This window comes from Myxocyprinus asiaticus, chromosome 14 (genome assembly GCF_019703515.2).
Source record: "Myxocyprinus asiaticus isolate MX2 ecotype Aquarium Trade chromosome 14, UBuf_Myxa_2, whole genome shotgun sequence".
Taxonomy (NCBI): Eukaryota; Metazoa; Chordata; class Actinopteri; order Cypriniformes; family Catostomidae; genus Myxocyprinus; species Myxocyprinus asiaticus.
Window position 1 is genome coordinate 22,395,594 of NC_059357.1, and position 22,964 is coordinate 22,418,557.

General features: G+C 39.3%; 1 protein-coding gene across 1 annotated transcript in view; it reads left to right on the forward strand.

Annotated features, from left to right (window-relative positions):
* Positions 1 to 2,256: 2,256 nt before the first annotated feature.
* LOC127452313 (histone-lysine N-methyltransferase SETD1A-like) overlaps positions 2,257 to 22,964 on the forward strand; it is a 47,608-nt gene continuing 26,900 nt past the window's right edge. Inside the window, 9 exon segments of the mRNA XM_051717705.1 lie at positions 2,257 to 2,463; positions 3,164 to 3,308; positions 3,472 to 3,570; positions 5,218 to 5,488; positions 9,476 to 9,600; positions 10,971 to 11,221; positions 15,039 to 16,746; positions 21,875 to 22,094; positions 22,097 to 22,872. Coding sequence (XP_051573665.1) covers positions 3,171 to 3,308; positions 3,472 to 3,570; positions 5,218 to 5,488; positions 9,476 to 9,600; positions 10,971 to 11,221; positions 15,039 to 16,746; positions 21,875 to 22,094; positions 22,097 to 22,872 — 3,588 coding nt within the window. The 5' untranslated portion in view covers positions 2,257 to 2,463; positions 3,164 to 3,170.

Sequence of the window (22,964 nt, forward strand, 5' to 3'; positions counted from 1 at the left end):
TAAATTAAATCTAAATCCAAATGTTAAATCTAAATGTAAATATAAAATATAATTCTTAAATATAAATTTTTACAAGGCCGAGGTGGCAACCCTACAAGTGAATCTGCCAACATGCGTGCCATTCCGAAGGGCTCATCCCTATGTCCTAATCCCTTTAGAGGGTTTGCCCTCCAGAGTGAGAACTTCGGAGGGTTGAAAGGTGTATGGCTAATAAATATAGGTAATTTGGAACGCACTTCAGCGTCATCTATCCAAGCCAAAGGAGCCGCTGCCATGCACAAAGGCTGATGCTAATAAACATAATCTGCACCTAATCAGAAATATTTATACATGATTTTGCCTCACTAACTGCTTTCAGAATGCAAACAGAAAATAAATAATTTAAAACTTCATGAAGAAATTTTAGCTTCATGTGTAAAAAGTTGTATTTTAATAATAATAAAAAATTAACCTGTAAACAAATGTACAGTGCATGTTCGATTATTAAATAAAATGCCACAGTGTATAATTATTTGATTTAAAATAACAAATCCAGCGAATTTACAGTAAAATGACAATCATTAGCCAGTTTCAAAAATATTTTTTTTTTATTTATTTTTTTAAGTTAATTATAATGATTACGAGCTTTTATAAACCATGGAGATGAAGGGAGGTCACATGTGTTTGTGTATAGAACAAGACTGTGATTGCAGTTGTAGCTGGTTTAATTTACATTACACTTGACAAACCTGCAGAATTGAATGTTCCTGTTCCGGTTCCGGTTGGCAGCGAAGTGTCATACAGTTGAACACTACGGAAACGCTAGTTTTGAAGGACCCTTCGAAGCAGCTATTTGAGAGCCCTTAGGTTTGGAACGACCCTTCAAGATGGCGGCCACGATCGATCCCCCTTCGAAGTGCCCTTCGGAGGCGGATTTATCTCGTTTTGAACGCAGGGTCATCTTCCACTGCTGTCTGCTGCTTGTCGCACTGCTTTAACGTCAGCAGACAAGACAGCCCATGGGCTTTATTAATTTGCATGTCATCTAAATGTTTAGCTCAAGATTTATCATTTATATTTAAGATTTATATTTTAGATTTAACATTTGGATTTATATAGAAGATTTACATTTAGAGTTTATATTAATCATTTACATTTAAGATTTATATTTAGATTTACATGTTGGATTTATATTTAAGATTTATTTTTAAATTTAGATTTAACACACACACACACACACACACACACACACACACACACACACTATATATATATATATATATATATATATATATATATATATATATATATATATATATATATATATAAGATTTATATTCGAGATTTACATTTATATTTAAGATTTAGCATTTACATTTAGATATTTATTTTTAAGTATCTGTTGCACAATAAATGAATTTAAAAATAAATAAATAGAGAAAACAATATTAAATGCTTATTTACGTAAATCTGGCCAAATTGAGCCGATTTTGTTGTTAAATCTGACAAAATTGAATATACACCCCATACACAAATACATGCATTTTCAGTTTTCAGTTTCGGACCCTGTTTTTTGTGTTGCATTTCTTAGCATTGTCTTAAACAAGACATATATAAGGTTATAGCTCATTGTGCCAGTCGCGCTTCTTAAGAAAAATGAAAAATTTATCAACCATTATTCTGCAACTCTCTAGTTTATATAGCCTAGCAAATTATCTGCCAAATTCTTGGTTTTAGTAGCTTTGAGGATATTTACTCATCACTTATCTTCTACATACTTCTTATAAATTTGGTATAAACCTATTTATTTGAATACGTAAACAACTGTAATGCATTTATTTTAAATGCTATATTAATTTAAGAAACTGAAAACTACACGCGACTACATCAACGTAGAGCTTCGTTCTCTCATGACGTACAATTAAATGAAACAGCAGATTCGCCATTACAAAGTCACGATTACAGCGGTCGAAATAAAAACATCTTGAGATATTTGTAGAAAAGTAAAGGCAGGGTAAACTTCATGCAAGTGTAGGTTCATAGTCTGCTTTTTATAAGAATTATTGTGACAATCTTTTATAACCTTTATTTTAAATAAATGTTCTATAGTAAAGGCATGTGGCCATGAATTGTGTGGAAAATGCGTGTCCGAATCCAAGGGATGTTATTTCTAGTGACTGATGGCGAACAGGCGAGGCTCACAGGTTAGTAACGCGATGGCCGCTCACTATATTATATTATTATTTTATTTACATTTCGCTTTCTGGTGGAATATAAACACTCATGCAGCTACTGTGTGGCACTGGAACTCAAGCGACGCCGTTTTAGAACAGATTTAGAGCGCACACATAAAAACGGAGCTAGATTTTCGCCAAAGGTTGTCCGTTTTCCCCCGCCCGACACAGGCCTAGCTGTAGCGATCTAGCGGCCGTCCGCTGTGTCTGTTGAAGCGGGCAAACCTCCTCAAGACCCGCGCTCCGCTATGTGAGTCTTTTAGGACACCGTTGAGGACGACTACTTAATTTCAAGAGTTGGTCTTAAATCGTTGTTAGAAGTCATTGGCTTTTGTTCTGTGCCTTACTGTCACCTCAGTTTGAAGTTTGTCTTTAGCAAGCTTGTGCTTTGAGCAGTTAGCAACTCCAGTGTTTATTATTTTAGCTTGTTGTTGTTGCTAGTCAGTACGGTTTTTTTATTTTAAATACAATATTTTGTTTATCTCTTCGTAATAATCCTTAGTTTTCCCGCTATATTTTCTGTGGTATGTGTAACATTTTGAGTTAAATATGGCATCTTTATCTAGGCTAACTTTAAGGGATGTTAGATTGCTTGTCAGGTTGACAGCAAAATAATCATCACCAAAGAGGTGCCACAGATGGGAACAGTTAACAGCTCCCTAAATATCTGTCATATGTGTGTGTTATTAAATAAAGTTGCATTGGCTTGTCAAGTGGGTACTTTTAATATGCCACCCTTTCCATTGTTTGTGAGTAGTGTTAGATAACAATGTAAGGTTGCCTAGCATAAATTGCTTGCTACTGGTCTGCATTTGGACACTGTCAAATTGATTGTCTGGTGAAATAAATGAGCCATGTTTTAAAAGCTATTCTTATTGGTACTTAATCACAAGTCATTCTGTGCTGTGAACATCTGTATAATATCTCAGGATCATCCTCTGTCTCTGCAGTGATAGCATGGATCCGGACAGTGGGGCGGACACTCAGCGAACTCTTAGTCTGCAATGGAAGAGCTATAAGCTAGTACAAGACCCTGCTCTCCGAAGGGTTACTCAAAAAATCTACAGATATGATGGGGTTCATTTTAGTTTGCCGGTATGGACATTCAGATGTTTTAGTTTGTATAAAATCTTGTTTATAAAAAACTAAGCCACCTCCAGAGTTATTTAACGTTAATAGAAAGTGATGCACTTCACGTATTTATTGCTTTTGTCATGAAATTTAGTATGTAATGTCTGTGTGAATTTCTTGTTCTTAGGATTCTGGATTCCCACCTGTGGGAGACTTGCGGGATCCAAGACCCCGCAGAATCTGGTCTAGACACACAGAGTTGTTGCTGCCAGTGCCCAAATTTAAGGTATGCCTCCCTCTCTTTGCTCTCTGGAATTTCTCTTCAATTTGTTATACTAAGCTCTTTGTATACAGCTCTGGAAAAAATTAAGAGACCACTGCAAAATGATCAGTTTCTCTGGATTTACTATTTATATGTATGTGTTTGAGTAAAATGAAAATTTTTGTTTTATTCTATAAAGTACTGACAACATTTCTCCCAAATTCCAAATAAAAATATTGTCATTTAGAGCATTTATTTGCAGAAAATGACAACTGGTCAAAATAACAAAAAAGATGCAGTGTTTTCAGACCTCAAATAATGCAAAGAAAACAAGTTTCATTTTCATTTTTAAACAACACAATACTAATGTTTTAACTTGTGGAGAGTTCAGAAATCAATATTTGGTAGAATAACCCTGATTTTCAGTCACAGCTTTCATGCGTCTTGGCATGCTCTCCACCAGTCTTTTACGTTGCTGTTGGGTGACTTTATGCCACTTCTGGTGCAAAACCTCAAGCAGCTCGGTTTTGTTTGATGGCTTGTGGCCAACCATCTTCCTCTTGATCACATTCCAGAGGTTTTCAATGGGGTTCAGGTCTGGAGATTGGGCTGGCCATGACAGGGTCTTGATCCGGTGGTCTTCCATCCACACCTTGATTGACCTGGCTGTGTTGTAGGGAGCATTGTCCTGCTGGATAAACCAATCCCCAGAGTTGGGGAACAAATGTGTCCTATTCCAGCTTTGCTGAAGCAGCCCCAGATCATCACCGATCCTCCACCAAATTTCACAGTGGGTGTAAGACACAGTGGCTTGTAGGCCTCTCCAGGTCTCCGTCTTACCATTAGATGACCATGTGGAGGATCGGTGATTATCTGGGGGTGCTTCAGCAAGGCTGGAATCAGACAGATTTGTCATTGTGAAGGACGCATGAATCAAGCCACGTACAAGGTTATCCTGGAAGAAAAATTGCTTCCTTCTGCTCTGACTGTGTTTCTGAACTCTGAGGATTGGTTTATCCAGCAGGACAATGCTCCATGCCACACAGCCAGGTCAATCAAGGTGTGGATGGAGGACCACCGGATCAAGACCCTGTCATGGCCTGCCCAATCTCCAGATCTGAACCCCATTGTAAACCTCTGGTATGTGATCAAGAGGAAGATGGATGGCCACAAGCCATCAAACAAAGCTGAACTGCTTAAATGTTTGTGCCAGGAGTGGCATAAATTCACCCAACAGCAATGTGAAAGACTGGTAGAGAGCATGCTGAGCAAAGCTGTGATTGAAAATCAGGGTTATTCCACCACATATTGATTTCTGAACTCTTCCTAAGTTAAAACATTAGTATTGTGTTGTTTAAAAATGAATACGAACTTGTTTTCTTTGCATTATTCGAGGTCTGAAAACTGCTTTTTCTTGTTGTTATTTTGACCAGTTGTCATTTTCTGCAAATAAGTACTCTAAATGTCAATATTTTTATTTGGAATTTGGGAAAAATGTTGTCAGTACTTTATAGAATAAAACAAAAATGTTCATTTTACTCAAAAACATACCTATAAATAGTAAATCCAGAGAAACTGATAATTTTGCAGTGGTCTATAACATTTTCCAGAGCTGTATATCTCTTTTATTCTACATGCTAATCCGTTCCCCTGTTGCTGTCTTCCCCATAGTTGGATGAGTATTATGTAGGCCCTATTCCACTTAAGGAAGTGACGTTTGCAAGGCTGAATGACAACATCAAGGAGCCATTCCTGGCAGAGATGTGCGCCAAGTTTGGTGAGGTTGAAGAGATGGAGATTCTGTTTCACCCCAAGACCCGAAAGCACTTGGGCCTGGCCCGTGTCCTATTCACCAGCACTAGAGGGGCCAAAGATACAGTCAAACACCTGCACAATACTTCTGTCATGGGCAACATTGTCCATGTCCAGCTGGATATCAAAGGTACATCGTCTTTGATCATTAATCATCTTAAATTTAGAGTTCAGAGTTTACTTTATTGTATTGAAAATTTATTTATTTTTTAAATGTATCTAAAATACTTATATATATACACACACACACACACTGGCGGCCAAAAAATTTGGAATAATGTACAGATTTTGCTCTTATGGAAAGAAATTGGTATTTTTATTCCCCAAAGTGGCATTCAGCTGATCACAGTGTATAGTCAGGACATTAATATCGTGAAAAATTACCATTACAATTTGAAAAAAAAATAATTTTGATTAAAACTTAGATTACTTCAAAGAGTTCTCATCAAAACAATCCTCCACTTGCAGCAGCAGCTTTGCAGATCCTTGGCATTCTAGCTGTCAGTTTGTCCAGATACTCGGGTGACATTTCACCCCACGCTTCCTGTAGCACTTGCCATAGATGTGGCTTGTCGCACGCTTCTCATGCACCTTACATTCTAGCTGATCCCACAAAAGCTCAATGGGGTTAAGATCCACAACACTCTTTTCCAATTATCTGTTGTCCAATGTCTGTTTCTTTGCCCATTCTAACGTTTTCTTTTTGATTTTCTGTTTCAAAAGTGGCTTTTTCTTTGCAATTCTTCCCATAAGGCCTGCACCCCTGAGTCTTCTCTTTACTGTTGTACATGAAACTGGTGTTGAGCGGGTAGAATTCAATGAAGCTGTCAGCTGAGGACATTTGAGGCATCTATTTCTCAAACTAGAGACACTGATGTTCTTATCCTCTTGTTAAGTTGTACCTTCCATATCTCTTTCTGTCCCTGTTAGAGCCAGTTGTCCTTTGTCTTTGAAGACTGTAGTGTACAAATTTGTATGAAATATTCAGTTTTTCAAGCATTGTATAGCCTTCACTCCTCAAAACAATGATTGACTGACGAGTTTCTAGAGAAAGCTGTTTTTTTTTTTTTTGTGTGTGTGTGCCATTTTTGGCCTTAAGACTTGCCATTATATTGCATACTGTGGCAACTCAAAAACAAACACAAAGATAATGTTAAGCTTCATTTAATGAACCAAATAGCTTTCAGCAGTGTTTGATATAATGGCAAGTGATTTTCTAGTACCAAATTAGCAATTTAGCATGATTACTCAAGGATAAGGTGTTGTGGCTGCTGGAAATGTGGCCTGTCTAGATTTGATCAAAAATTACTTTTTTCAAATAGTGATGGTGCTGTTTTTTCATCAGTAATGTCCTGACTATACTTTGTGATCAGTTGAATGCCACTTTGGTGAATTAAAATACCAATTTCCTTCCGAAACAGCAAAATCTCTACATTATTCCAAACTTTTGGCCTCCAGTGTGTGTGTGTGTGTGTGTGTGTGTGTGTGTGTGTGTGTGTATATATATATATATATATATTATACACAGTTGAAGTCAGAAGTTTACATACACCTTAGCCAAATACACTTTAAGTCCTGACATTTAATTGTAGAAAACTTTCCCTGTCTTAGGTCAGTTAAGATCACTACTTTATTTTAAGAATGTGAAATATAGGGCTGCCCCCAATAGTCAACCAATCATTAGTCGATGAGAAGAGTCTTGGTCGACGAAGTTTTGATTGGTCGGTTGGTCGCAGAAAAAGAAAACTACACAGGAAGTGGCGAAGTCACGCAGTCATTGACGAACAGATGTGATCGTTTACATAGCTGGTCCATGTGGTAATTATGTCGGGCAGGAAATCCAAAGTGTGGGATCATTTCGAGAGGGTAAAGGATGACCCCAAGAATGTGACATACAAATTCTGCAGGCAAACGTTCACCTATCATTCATTGTCCTCAAACATGGCTTATCATTTGAAACATGCAAGTAGCCTAACGTTAGCCACTTAGCGTGGCCGCTCGCTCTAACGTTAGATAACCTAGATAAATATGCGCTATTAGGCTTATCCAAGTGTTCGTGAGGAAGCTAAATTAGTTCCTCGCTTACTGCATGTTTAACTTAATGTGCATTTCTCTCTATAAATTAACAAAATGTTCAGACAGTCTCCTTGCTGGTTTTTCCGACACATTCAGAATCATTACAGCTTTTGCCTGTGTCACTGCTGCTCGCTTCATGCGTGTGCTTGTAAAATGTATATTTTAAAGGCTCATTATTACGGTTTAGTATTTCTCTGTTATGTTAAGTAACATTGCTAACAGTGTTAGCAATGTTACTTATAACATTCTTTCTCAGCCCTGGAACTCAAGCCATTTTCTGATGCCCCCCCCCCCAAAATATATATTTAAGTAATTAATATCATAAACGTGCGACAACTAGTCGACTAATGGCTTAAACTAACGACTACTAGTCAACTAGGAAAATCTTTGGCCGGGGGCAGCCCTAGTGAAATGTCAGAATAATAGTAGAGAGAATTATTTATTTCAGATTTTATTACTTTCATCCCATTCCCAGTGAGTCAGAAGTTTACATAAACTGTTAGTATTTGGTAGCATTGCCTTTAAATTGTTTAACTTGGGTCAAACGTTTTGTTTAGCCTTCCATAAGCGTCTCACAATAAGTTGCTGGAATTTTGGCCCATTCCTCCAGACAGAACTGGTGTAACTGAGTCAGGTTTGTAGGCCTCCTTGCTCGCGCATGTTTTTTTCAGTTCTTCCCACAAATGTTCTATCGGATTGAGGTCAGGGCTTTGTGTTGGCCACTCCAATACCTTGACTTTGTTGCCTTAAGCCATTTTGCCACAACTTTGGAGGGTCATTGTCCATTTGGAAGACCCATTTGCGACCAAGCTTTAACTTCCTAGCTGATGTCTTGAGATGTTGCTTCAATATATCCACATCATTTCCCTTCCTCATGATGCCATCTATTTTGTGAAGTGCACCAGTCCCTCCTGCAGCAAAGCACCCCCACAGCATGATACTGCCACCCCCATGCTTCATGGTTGGAATGGTGGTCTTCGGCTTGCAAGCCTCACCCTTTTTCCTCCAAACATAACAATGGTCATTATGGCCAAACAGTTCAATTTTTGTTTCATCAGACCAGAGAACATTTCTACAAAAAGTAAGATCTTTGTCCCCATGTGCACTTGCAAACTATAGTCTGGCTTTTTTATGGTAGTTTTGGAGCAGTGGCTTCTTCCTTGCTGAGCAGCCTTTCAAGGTTATGTCGATGTAGGACTCGTTTTATGTGGAAATAGATACTTGTCTACCTGTTTCCTCCAGCATCTTCTTAAGGTCCTTTCCTGTTGTTCTGGGATTGATTTGCACTTTTCACACCAAACTACGTTCATTTCTAGGAGACAGAATGTGTCTCCTTCCTGAGCGGTATGATGGCTGCGTGGTCCCATGGTGTTTATACTTGCGTACTATTGTTTGTACAGATGAACGTGGTACCTACAGGCGTTTGGAAATTGCTCCCAAGGATGAACCAGACTTGTGGAGGTCCACAATTTTTTTATTTCTTTTGATTTTCCCATGATGTCAAGCAAAGAAGCACTGAGTTTAAAGGTAGGTCTTAAAATACATCCACAGGTACACCTCCAATTGACTCCAATTAGCCTATCAGAAGCTAATTGCCTAAAGGCTTGACATAATTTTCTGGAATTTTCCAAGCTGCTTAAAGGCACAGTTAACCTAGTGTATGTAAACTTCTGACCCACTGGAATTGTGATATAGCCAATTAAAAGTGAAACAATCTGTCTGTAAAAATTACTTGTGTCATGCACAAAGTAGATGTCCTAAATGACTTGCCAAAACTATAGTTTGCTAATATGAAATATGTGGAGTGGTTAAAAAAATGAGTTTTAATTACTTCAGGCTAAGTGTATGTAAACTTCTGACATCAACTGTATATATGTCCTTTGCTAACTATAATACAGAATAAAGGACATGCTGATAACTTTGAGGGGAATGGCTTTCTGATTGATTTAATTCTTTAGAATGTGGGAAGTGGTTTGGAGGATTTGCATATTGATTGATTCATTGCATAATGGACATAATTTTATTCATATTTGTGTTTAAGGCCAACAGAGAATGAAATACTATGACCTGATAGTGAGTGGCTCATACACCCCTCAGACCGTGCCAACTGGAGGCAAGGCTCTCACAGAGAAATTTCAGCCCCCAGCTCTAACCCAGCCAGACACGGTGAGTACCATGAGCTCAGCTACACTGGAAAGAATGCATTGCTTTCCTTTAAGTAATGCAATTGTGTGGTGCTTTACCAGCAAAAATTCCTTGACATTCTTGGCAATACTATAAATTACAGTTACTCAAATACACTGTGGTATGATTAAGAGAGTAGACCACAAAATGTCTGAAATAAATCTCTCAAGCCTCAACCTCAGTGCATTATTGGGATTTATGGCAAGAAGATCACAACATGAAAAAAATTGTCTACAGAAGATATTGCTTGCTTAATAACTGCTACCTTTGTAGGATGGTTGAGACTATTTTGTATCTCAGCCTTCATTAAAAAACAATTGCAAATCTGAAAATTGTTTTGACTCCATGTATGTGGTGATTGTTTTCAGTGTTTCAAAATCTTAATTTTCAGTAACCATATTACATGTGTACCATTCTCAGGGTTGGGAGTAACTAAATACATGTAATGGGAATACATATTTAAAATACAAAATATAAGTAACTGTATTCCACTACAGTTACAATTTAAATCATTGGTAATTAGAATAGAGTTACATTCAAAAAGTATTTTGATTACTGAAGAGATTACTTTTTATCGTCATTTGTTTCATTTAATATTCAGTCCTTTCAGATGGAAAAATGTATACATATAAATGATGCGATCCAAAGTGCATTTGAACAGCGGTGAAACACTTTCTTATGTGTTACATTCATACAAGCAGACAGAGAAGTAAGTTTGGAGCAGAAGAAATAGAAATAAACCTTGTGTAAATTGTCGGTTTACACTAAGCTAAAATGCTATTTCTAACCATTTTACATGCACATGTTACCAGGCACGATCATATATATTTTTTTTATCAAGAAAATTCACGTTGGATCATAATTTATTTTTTCTAGCAAGACCTTTGATATTAGGGCAAAAATCATATTCTTGATAATCATTTTTGTATTGTTTTCCTGTATAAATATCTAAAAATCCTTAAAACAAGATCAATTTGATTTATCTTGTTTTAGAAACACCATTGCATAAGATATTTAGGTTTTTCAGAGAATGTATTTTTAACATGTGTATTTTGTCTTACTGTACTGGCAGAGTTTTTATAGTCAAAACAAGTGAACAAATCTACCAGTGATGAAGTAATCCAAAGTATTTAGAATATGTTACAGACCTTGAGTAATCTAACGGAATACGTTACAAATTACATTTTACTGCATGTATTCTGTAATCTGTAGTGGAATACATTTCAAGAGTAACCCTCCCAACCCTGACCATTCTTATCTCTAGGGGTCTTGGATTACCTTGGTTAAAAAAAATACGTTCCACATCCTTTTAATTTCTAATGGCTGTGATTTTTCTTTTCTTCTATTGTTAGTCTTCTGATATCCGGCGGAGGCTCTCCACTGACCAGATGGCAGTGCCTGCTGCTGTCCCTCTCAACTCGGGCAGTACCACCCCCTGTTCTGTGGACACTGGATTTGGAGACCAGCGCCTAGACACCCCTTCATCCTCACTGGGGGGGCCTTATACCCCTGGCTCATCTGCTTCTTCACAGGGCGGGGGCACTCCTTACACCCCTCGCTCTGGGACCCCTTTCTCCCAGGACTCAGGCTACTCTGTGGGCAGGTTGGTTTTCGGATTTACACAAAATCTAAATTAGAACTGTTGCATGGTTTAATTACTTTAAAAAGTTTTCCTGCATTAAAACTGTTTAGATGAGCACCCAAGCCACTGCAGACAGTGCATGGGCCAACAGTGTGCTGAAGAGTGGGATATAAAGGGTAGTGCACAGTGGATCATATGAACTCACACTTTTCATGTTTATCTTGAGAAAAATTTGTTTGTCTACACAAGTAATTTGTATTTGTATAGTACTTTTCACAATCCACGTTGTTTCAATGCAGCTTTATAGAAAATCATGCCTTAATGTATTAAAGCCCCCTGTGAACAAGCTGAAGTGACTGTAGCAAGGAAAAAAACTTCTTTCAATTTATTTAGAAAAACTCAAGAGGAACCTGACCTCTGGTTTTACGATATATGTGCATAATCCAATATTATTTAGCGGATTGAGCAAAAACAGATCGGCACACTTTTTTTTGGCCTTTCCCCCATTTCACTTTGCATATAAATGTTACCGGCGTTATTACTGGCATATAACGTGCTCAAGTGTTGTGCTCATACCCGTTTACATTCAACGTCAAAATCAGAGAATAATAAGTGTCATGTAATCGCGGGTTTCCTATTATGTCAGATTTTTTAATAAGCTTGTTTTTGTTACTTACGAGTGTCTTGCTCAGTGTAATGCTCCGTGTCGTCTGGGAGAGGCTGGATGTTAATTGCAACTTCGCTGTCTCGCAATTTCACCGATTTATGCGGTGATGTCGGTGACATGTTTGATGTACTGTAGTGCCGGGACATGACGCCGTTGTTTGGCAGATTCGACAAGCTATAACGCTACAGTCTACTTGCCGTTCGCCATCGATCTTCTCGCTTATGTACTGTAGACATGTTGCTCTGTTTTTCCTGTGAGCGCTCACCTTGGAGGAGATTGTTTCGCAGCTCTCAGTGTTGCGCTACTTGGTTTTAATAACACAATGTGTTTATGTATCGTTCAATATATATGGTATTGTATAGAGTGCATTGTATTATACGATACAATATTTTTTTACACCCCTACACAAAACCTGTGCAATGTATTTGAATTGTACAAGAATTTTCTACTTTAACACTATGGAGGTTATCAAACATTAACTTTACACTGTAAAACAGAAAACAATAACTGCTTCGACAAATGTTGTTGATTCATATGGAGTAATCTATCAGGAGAACGAAGAAGTCTAATTCATATTTTTATCACAACTATGGCTCTTTAATATGAGGAAAAAACTGGCCTTGCTTGCCTTCAGACATTCCTTGAGATTACATAAATCAATACGATACTGATGAAAGGAAAACAATATCTGTAAAGGAGTAGGAAAAAAAATATTTTCCTTAGAAGCACAATCCTCAGTCAAGTGGTATAATCATGCATGTGTACAGTTAGAATATATTAGTTAGGGCTTTATAAATGAAGTATTGAATTATTTGGACTTTTTAGAGACTGTGATGACCAGAGGTTGCGCTAAAAAAAACGTATCCATCACTGACAGACTGAATTGTAAAATTTCTGTCACGATGGTCTATTTTTATCCATAAGTCTTGTTTTCATTTCATTAGTAGGCCTACTAGGATTCAGGGGCATAGCATCCATTGTAATGGCATATGCATAACAGTGAATATATGATATATAAAGATTTCTAGGATGAAATTTCTACCTGTCAGTCACCCACTGTGCTAAAACAAGATTTCAAAACTTTGCCAGTTACTCACGGCTTTTAAAGGAAATAACTGTACAATCAGAAGATTTGAAAAGTTGCTTATACATCCACAAGTTCACAGAAATTTTTCAATGTGCCTGATATCAACAGAAAGTGACACTGATGAGAAGCACACACATCTGAGGCTCAGTTACAAGTACTCTATTAAAATAACTGAGAATTCTGCTCTAAACATCATGTTTGCGCTTGGATTAAATCCTATAATTGTCAGAAACATTGTGCCACTGCTTTCTTTTTGTTTTTATGCTCCTTTGTGCTTTATCATCAAACAGTAACACCCTGATGTAATAATTGATGTATGCAGTCATGAAATTAGAGGCCCTCCCCTTAAAATCCTAACACAAGTGTTCAGAGGATATTACCAGGTGTAAATGGTGATGGCTGATGTCCTTTTGTGAATGGATCGCCCGAAATGCATCTTTAATACCAGGCAGTGGGCACACATCGCAGTGTGTGTGAGAGAAAATGAAGTAAAAACTGATGCACTAGGTTAAAATGGTTTTCTTGTTTCTTTTTTGTGTGTAAAAATGACGGACAGCATTTGGAATTATCCATCAAAATCGGAAATGACAGAGAATTTTTGGTTAACGCAACCCCTTGTGATGACACTTCCGCCATAATTTAGCATCATAAATTTAGCAAGCTTTATTTTCACACCGAATAAACTTTATTCTTAAACCTATTTAATGTACATTTATAACATTATACTTTTTTATAATATACAGACCTTAATCTAAAAAAGAAAAGAAAAAGTAAACACTGCTGCTATGTGGTCTCAGATACAGCAGCTGAGGGAGTGACCGAAAATTTGGCATATTTCTCTCTTCTGACTGCCATTATCCATCTCTTTTTCTTTTTTTCTTATATCCTCTTTTGGAAAGTCATGGTAATGTAATAGTGGATTTTGTATTTTTTGCTGTTGGAGCAAATGGAATACATATATTTTGCTATAACTGATATACTTCCGCATTCCAACAATGGAAATGTGTAAAGGGTCCATAGCACTTTAAAGTAGAAAAACTGTAATACGCTCGGTGACCTATATGAGAGTGAAGTGTTGAGATCCTTTGAAATATGGTTCAACATTTTGGGATTCCCAGGTTTTAATTCTTTAGATATTTACAACTATGCCACCTGCTCTTTACTATTGGGAGTAGTATACACCCCCCTAAAGCGGCAGACACTCTGGGAGTGTTGATTGCTGCCTTTGGTAAAGGTTCTGAGGCATCAGTGTATTACTCCCTGCTAATTAAGAGTCTCAGGGACGGAGCTTCAACTTCACTCAAGAGATTATGGGAGAAAGATTTAAACTTGGTATTAGAGAAGGGAGTGTGGGCTAGGATTCTAAAAAACATCAAGTCTACATCTAGAGATGCAAGGGTGCGCCTTATGCAATTTATGATTTTACATAGATTCTATTGGACCCCCTCTAGATTGTATAGGCTTGGTCTTAAAGACACGGCCACCTGCTGGCTATGCCAATCTGAAGATGGGGACACAACCCATGTTTTTGGTGGTGTTAAGATCCAAGAATTTTGGTTGAGGGTCCAGAATTTTAAGTGTGACACTGGGAACTCAAATTTCATTTTGCCCCAGACTCTGTATTTTAGGGCGGTCATTAATATTGGGGATAAATACATAAAAAATTGGGTCCTAGCCAGTGTTATGATTGGCAGACAAATTATTCTTAGGGGATGGAGGTCAGCTAGAGTGCCCTAGTTTCGAGAGTGGCACACAGAGATCGGCAGGGTGGCAGCATTTGAGGGAATGTCGCATAGAATGCTAGGTAGCATGGAGGTGTTTAATAAAAATGGGGTAACTATTTGGTCTTTTTGGAGGGTTCTCGGAGAGGAGCAGTGGAGGGAGATTTGTTTTAAATGTATGTTTTTTTTTTTTTTATAATTCTATATATAATTTGATCCTGTGTATGTTCTGATTCTTCAGCCCTGTTTTGTGAATCAATAAAATGTTAGTATATATATATATATATATATAAAAAAAAAAAAAAAAGTAGAAAAACTGTCGTATTGAAAAGGCTCCATAAGATCACTTCCTTTTTTCCTCAGGCCTGGTGGATTTAGCGGTGCTTCACTCAGCAGCAATTATCCCTCACAGGATATGCTTCCATCTTCCTCCTGCTCTTCCTCAGCTGTGTCCTCATCATCAGGATTCAAGCCCCCTCGCTATGACGAACTACACGCTCCACCTCCACAAGAATCCTCTATGTTCCAGAGGGGTCGACCGGGATATCCCCAATCTACACCTTTCCGTCCTAACGAACCTCCCTATCCCAATGTAGGAGCGTCAGGGATGCAGATGCCGTTACATCCACCCATGCCACCTCCTCCAGGGCCTCAGTATGAGCTGCCTCCTCTGTCTGACAGAGAAAGAGACAGAGAAAGGGGACACAGGGATAGGGACAGAGATTCAGCAGGGCACTACGGAGGTGGGATAAGCTCCCGTCGTTCCTCTTACCACTTCCAACAGGAAACAAACTCTTCATCCTCTTCCAAATCTTACCATTCGCACCACACACACCACACTGACCGGCGGGAGGATAGGGATGGTAGAGGGTATCGGCGGGACAGTTCGGGCTCTCGCTCGGGAGATCACGGAAGGCATCGAAACCACCATCACAACCACCACAGCAGCGGGGCAGGTGGGTCAAGCCGGCGAAGGAGTAGCAGAGATCGAGACTGGGAGAGAGACAGAGAAGGAGACTTCTCCAACAGCTCTGATCCGCGTTATGGAGGCCACTTAAACTCTAGCCACCACTCGTCCAACAGTCTCACTCCTCCCCTTGCCACCACCTCATATGGAGGATACTCGTCAACTAAAGACCTGTCCCCTTACGACACACCCTCCTCCTCGCGGCTGGAGCCCTCACCAGCCTTCCGTCCTCAGCAGGGTGCAGGGGAGAGGGGCTTCGGTTTGGGAGGGAGTATGGACAATGACTACCGTACTCACTCTCACCACACACCCCTGGCTCCTCCACCTCCACCTCCCCCACTCCCGCCAGCCTCCGTCATAGCAGCCGCTGTGGCCGAAACACTTGGCTCTCTGGATTTTGGCCAGGAGAGCCCTGTCCGAGAAGAACAGTGGACCAAACCTAAACGCCATCCCAGCACCCCACCCCTTCCCCCTCACACACCGCCAACCTCCTCGCCTCCCCACGCCTCCATCCCCTCGTCCTCTACCTCTCCTTCCTCTACCTCCCTGCCTCACCACCTCCCCTCTTCTACAGCATCCCTCTCTTCACCTCCTCCACAACGTGACTCCTCCCCAGAGCCAGACTCCACCAATGAGAGCCTGCCGTTCATGCACCACAGCAGCAGCTTGGACTCGCGTATTGAAATGTTGCTAAAGGAACAAAAGTCCAAGTTTTCCTTTCTCGAATCAGATGATGAGGAGGATGAAAATGAGGAAAGAGAGAGGAGAAAAGTAAATAAGAATACAGAAGGAAGAGAGAACAAACTGAGAGGAGAGGATGGAGAAAGGCCTAACCACAAAAGACAAGGAGAGACAGAGGGTGGGCAACAGAGGAGGAGAGGAGAGCGAGAGAAAGATGGCCGCCGCAGTAGAGGGAAGAGGCAAGGTGGTGGAGGCGAAGAAGACAGGAAAACCCCTCCAGAGGTTGCCTCCTCCACCCCTGCCACCCATGGTTTAGTTTTAGAGTCTCTTCATGGCCAAATTCCTCCCTCTCTGGAGGAGTGTACAGCCTCTGACCCACACAGGGGTGCAAATACCCCTCCCACCTACAATGGAGAGACACAGGTAAGCACTCTTACACATATTTTAGGCTATTGTTGAAAATGCAAGCCTTTCTAAAATGTTGGCAATAGTTAACACCGAAATTTCATGCGAGTTAGGCTAACAGTAATGTGATAAATGTTATGGTAGGGCTGTCACGATTATGACATTTTGCTGATGATTTATTGTCAAACAAATAATTGCAATTATGATGATTAATTGTCTGTTTTAGGGCTTTCGTGATAGATTGTTATTCTTAAGGTTTATACGTGCTTAATAAACTTTAAGAAGTTATTTATTCATGTTTAAAGGATAATTCACCCAAAAATTTAAATTCAGTCATTGTTTACTCACCCCTGGGTTGATATAACCCCATATGGCTTCCTTTATTTTTCTTAACACGAAGGGAGAAATTTTGAAAAAATGTTGTACTCAGTGATGTCATACAATGGCAGTGTATGGTGACCACCGCTTCAAGCTTCATAAAGTACGCAAAAGTATAATTCAGAAGTCTAATAAATTGTTGTATGCGACTCCTGCCTTGTTCTGTATGCATACGGTACTGTTTAGTGAAATCTAATGTATTATTTTGGGTGCTTTCACACTTCAGTTGCTTTGTCTGAGCCAGAGTTCATTTCCTCCACTGCCCCCGCTGGTCTCTCTTTGTTCACATCTTATTATTTGGGTGCAAACCATGGTCCGATTATGTCATCAACATGAGGTCAAACTCAAGAAGATATCAGCTTCACTGTGTTAAAATATTAGTCTCTTTGGATTTACCACCTAAACTTTAATGACACAAAACAACACTTTTGTGCTTTTTATCCTGTTTGCGATTAAATCTGGCTTCCCTTGATATCGTGGCGCTTGCAAAACATTTGAATTCTACATGAGAATTTTTCTATTTTAAAGCACTATGGAGCAGTTCAACCAATTCTGAACAGCACTGACAAGGGAAAAAGAGAACACCTGCCCCAACATCAGTTACAAGACTTTTCACATCTACACATAAACACCCTTACTAACATTTATCACAAATATTTAATACTTTTAAAACTTTAATAGAATTTTTCAATCTGTGGAAGTTGTAGCCAAGAAAAAAACTTTTTGTATTTTGGATTGAAAGACTTGCTTGATTGTTGTAGAGATGACAAATTGTCATTGTAGTGTTTACCTCATTCCACAAGGCAATGAGTGTTCATCAAATGATTTATGATAATAAATATAATGTGTGTGTGTGTGTGTGTGTGTGTGTGTGTGTGTGTGTGTGTGTGTGTATATATATATATATATATATATATATATATATATATACACACAGACACACAGTTGTGCTCAAAAGTTTGCATACCCTGGCAGAAATTGTGAAATTTTGGCATTGATTTTGAAAAAATGACTGATCATGCAAAAAAAACTGTCTTTTATTTAAGGATAGTGATCATATGAAGCCATTTATTATCACATAGTTGTTTGGCTCCTTTTTAAATCACAATGGTAACGGAAATCACCCAAATGGCCCTGATCAAAAGTTTACATACCCTTGAATGTTTGGCCTTGTTACAGACACACAAGGTTTAAATGGCAATTAAAGGTTAATTTTCCACACCTGTGGCTTTTTAAATTGCAATTATTGTCTGTGTATAAATAGTCAATGAGTTTGTTAGTTCTCACGTGGATGCACTGAGCAGGCTAGATACTGAGCCATGGAGAGCAGAAAAGAACTGTCAAAAGACCTGCGTAACAAGGTAATGGAAATTTATAAAGATGGAAAATGATATAAAAAGATATCCAAAGCTTTGAAAATGCCAGACAGTACTGTTCAATCACTTAAGAAGTGGAAAATTCAGGGATCTCTTGATACCAAGCCAAGGTCAGGTAGACCAAGAAAGATTTCAGCCACAACTGCCAGATGAATTGTTCCGGATACAAAGAAAAACCCACAGGTAACCTCAGGAGAAATACAGGCTGCTCTGGAAAAAGATGGTGTGGTTGTTTCAAGGAGCACAATACAACGATACTTGAACAAAAATGAGCTGCATGGTCGAGTTGCCAGAAAGAAGGCAATGCCACAAAAAAGCAATACAATATGCCCGACAACACCTTGACATGCCTCACAGCGTCTGGCACACTGTAATTTGGAGTGATATATATATATATATCTATCTACCAAATATTCAAATAATTTTTTTTATGCATTTGTGAGATAATAATAATATCGTAATATTGATCACAGTCCCCTGAATCGAAATCTCATCGAGGTACACTTTGAGGTATTGGCAAACATCGGATATCTGGGTAAGAGAAGCGTTATAACATCGTATCGTGATGAAACTTGCGATTTACACCCCTAACGGATGCATTGCAAGAGAAGTGAAGAATGTGAGCTGCTCTATGAAGGCATTTTATTTGGAGATAAGCAGGGATGAGAAATGCATTATACCATAATAATTGCGATCGGGAGCCTGCAAAGATGTGAATTATACATCATCAATAGTAGTTTAATTCCGAGATTTAGTACGATTGCGTTCTTATCAACAGCGAACCATACTGGAGTTCACATGAACTGTACCCCAGACCACCTTTTACAAGTGTACTTTGGTGAGTTTGGATAACAGCGTTCATATCATACAAAACTTTGACGTCAAACCTACCGACTATTCTACGGTCTCACACACACACACACACACACTGGTTCAGAATGGAGATGATGTGACACATACTGCCGCTCATACCATGAACGGTTCTTCCTTGTTCACTTTCGGTAAGCAAAACCCCCAAAACACTGCAGTCTCCTGTACTCTGTCTGACTGTAACTTCTGGGTGTGTATGTGTGGCCTCATCAGCCTCCTCTTGATTTCCAAGTACTCCAATTCAAACTATTCTATTCTTTGACTTCAAATGGTTCAAATTGTTTTCTGATTTGTTTGCAGGTCTGTTGTGTTCTGTTTTACTATTGTTGTGGCACTGTGTAAAAAATGAGTTTTCACTTGAAAGCCCCATCTCACGAGCAGGGGCTGTGTACTCTGATGCTCTCATGGGCTCTCATGAACATAAAGAGGTCGTGACCATAAACTGCCATTGTATGATTTCACTAAGCACAACATTTTAACTTTGTGTTAAGAAAAAGAAAGTTATATGGGGTTATAACAACACGGGTGAGTAAGCAATGACTGAATTTTAATTTTTGGGTGAACTAATCCTTTTAACTTGGAATCATATAATAACATTGGGATGTCATTAACCAGTCATTAAAAAAAAAAAAAAAAATTCTGTTGCACATTATTCTATTTTGAATACTATTATGATGCTAGTGATACTTTGTAATACAGCACTTTTCATACCACTGTCTCCTAAGATGATTTGCTTATGTTTTCCTCTCTTGTAAGTCACTTTGGATAAAAGCGTCTGCCAAATGAATAAATGTATGATTTCCTTTAAGGCTTTAAAAACTTATGAATGAATTGTAAAATAATTTGAAATATCAAAATATTTCCAAACACTTAAATATGTCTCTCTTTTTAGTCAACATTAGTCTTGGCCCATTTTACTTTTACACTGTTGTTTTAGAACTCAGAGATATTATATTACATTATATTATGCAGTAGTAAAACATTTATGTCCTAAATTCTTCACTTTCACATGCTATTTTAAGGCTCTTTGATTAAACTCGAGCCCTTATTTCTCATGAAGGAAGACTGAAGGAAGAGTTTCTGTGTGTAAACCGGAGAGCATTGCATTCACTATTAAATTTCTCACTTATATTTTTCAATGGAGTTTGTTGTGAACATCCGCAGACAGCGGATACATCACGTCGCTCACTTTACGCACACTTCAGGAACTGCTCTGGGTGCGGTCTGTGGTGTGGGTCAATGAGACATTCAGAAATTATTTGGAGTGCTCATGTGCACAGTAATCGCGGTAATCTCAAATAGCCGCAGTAAGAAGAATATCACAACAAGCCTAGGTACGGCAATAATAGCGAATAACATTAGATTTGAAGATTTGAAGAAGCATTACCATTTGGATACGTTAAGATGCTAACTTGACCTTCAGTCTCCAGACCCCAGTCACCACAAAAGTGGGTGCTAGAGGTGTTTAAGGAGAGGAGTAGTCCTCCACATTCAATTCCTAATGAATAAAATCAAGTACCATCCTATATTTTTGTTGTTGATTCAGAATATTTACTCGGATATGTCACATTATGAAAGTAAAATGGGTTGTGAATGGTGTTTTTTGTTGATTGTTGTTAACTATTCTTTTTTGCTGAGCTATCTTTTTTTTAAACCTCTAGTTGACTAGTCCTGTTGTTAGGCCTGTCACGATAAATAACTTTGGACGAAATATTGTCCCAGAAATAATTGCGATATACGATATTATTGTCATTTTAAGACCATTTTATGCCACTGATATAATGATAATATAATAGCATAATAATGCAACCCTACACCCTTTCAAAGAGCAATGAACTTTTAATTATTAAGAATTTAGACATTGGAATTGGAATATCAATAAAACATTTTTTTTTAAAAATAGTCGGGAAGGCCCCTCTCCATCTCTGACTGCTGTTTTTGTTCCCAGCTCGGAAAACTGGATGGGATGGTTTTGTTTTAGGTGAGCTTCTAGGTTAGTTTTATTGCCACTTTTCGTTGCCACTGTTTTTAAACAAAGTCGACATAACGGCTCGTTCACGTTAATGGGCTCTCCTCTCTCATTCGGCTTAAATGTTCCCACACTGGAGCTGTGGAATGCGGCTCTGAACCTTTCTGTCTGGAATTATGCAGTCATCAGGTAAAATGCATATTAGCCTCAAGTAACACGTAATCGTCACCTGTTGCTGTCTGCTCTGTGTGTGTGGAGGAGCTGCCTGAGCCCTGTCTCTGACACAGAGAGCAGACGACAGGACAGAAGCAGCGTGACTGGCTAAAATGTTGGTGACATTCAGTCTTATGTAAACAAACACGCTTGTAAGCACAATGGGCAATATCGAGGTCATGTCCATATATCGTACGATAAGTCGATAACATAATTATCGTGACAGGCCTAACTGTTGTGTTGTATTATTTCTGTTTATACTACTATTTTTGGTTCTGGCTTGAATTTCTTTTTTTTTTTTTTTTTTTTTACCTATAATCTTAATTCTTTCTCTCCTTAGCCATCTCCACACTCTTCTGGGGAGGATATGGAAATTTCAGATGAAGATGACAACACCATCACCACAGCAACCGCCCATCCTGCTGCCTCATCCTCCTCAGCTTCACCAGCAACCTCCTCGCAATCTGCCCTCCCCTCCCAAACCCCAGATCCCTCTGCTAGCCCTCCCCCAGAGAGCAACCAGCACTTCAGCACTGCAATGCAACCTCCACCCATCTCGTCATGCCCCCCCACCTCCCTCCTCCACCTCCACCTGGCTTCTCCCTGCAGCCCCCACCGCCTCCTGGCATACCCCCGCCGCTTCCTCACATGGAGCTGCACCCCGAGTACCCACCTCCGCTGCCACACCACATGTATGACTATGCCAGCTCCATGGAGCTCATGAGCCAGTACAGTGGCGGAGCACCCATGTCATTCCAGATGCAGACACACATGCTCAGTCGCCTCTACCAGATGCGAATGGCTTCTGCCAATAGCACTACAGCACCTTCTGGAGAAGTCCTACCCACCTCTGAATATGCTCCTTCATTTCACCTCCATTCTATACCCCCTCCCAATCACCCACATCACCCATACATGGACCAAGATGGGACTGTGTCTACCCACTATGACCAGGACCACCGCTACATCCCTCCTCACTTAGTGTACCCATACCCAGACCCTCATGCCGCACAGCTTCCACCCCCTCACCTACACACCATTCCACCCCCTCACAGCCCCTGGCTTCACCACTTACTGCCCCAACAGTACCCCTCCCACTACCCTCCACCTGGCTTTGGCACGGTGCCTGGTGTGGATGGAGAGCTATATGGTGCAGCAGGTGACCAGATGGCCGTGATGGGGCACAACCCCTATGAGTCTGTAGTGCAGCAGGTATTGGCAGCATTGATCGAGGAGATGAAAAACATCATGCAGAGGGACCTAAATCGCAAGATTGTAGAGAACGTTGCCTTTGGCACTTTTGATGAGTGGTGGGACCGCAAGGAACAGAAAGCTAAGGTAGCTTTCATAATTTTTTAGTTCACCTTTGTATTTGTCTTGTTTTAATATTTGAATTCAAATTGTGGAACGATACATTATTGGTTATCCCA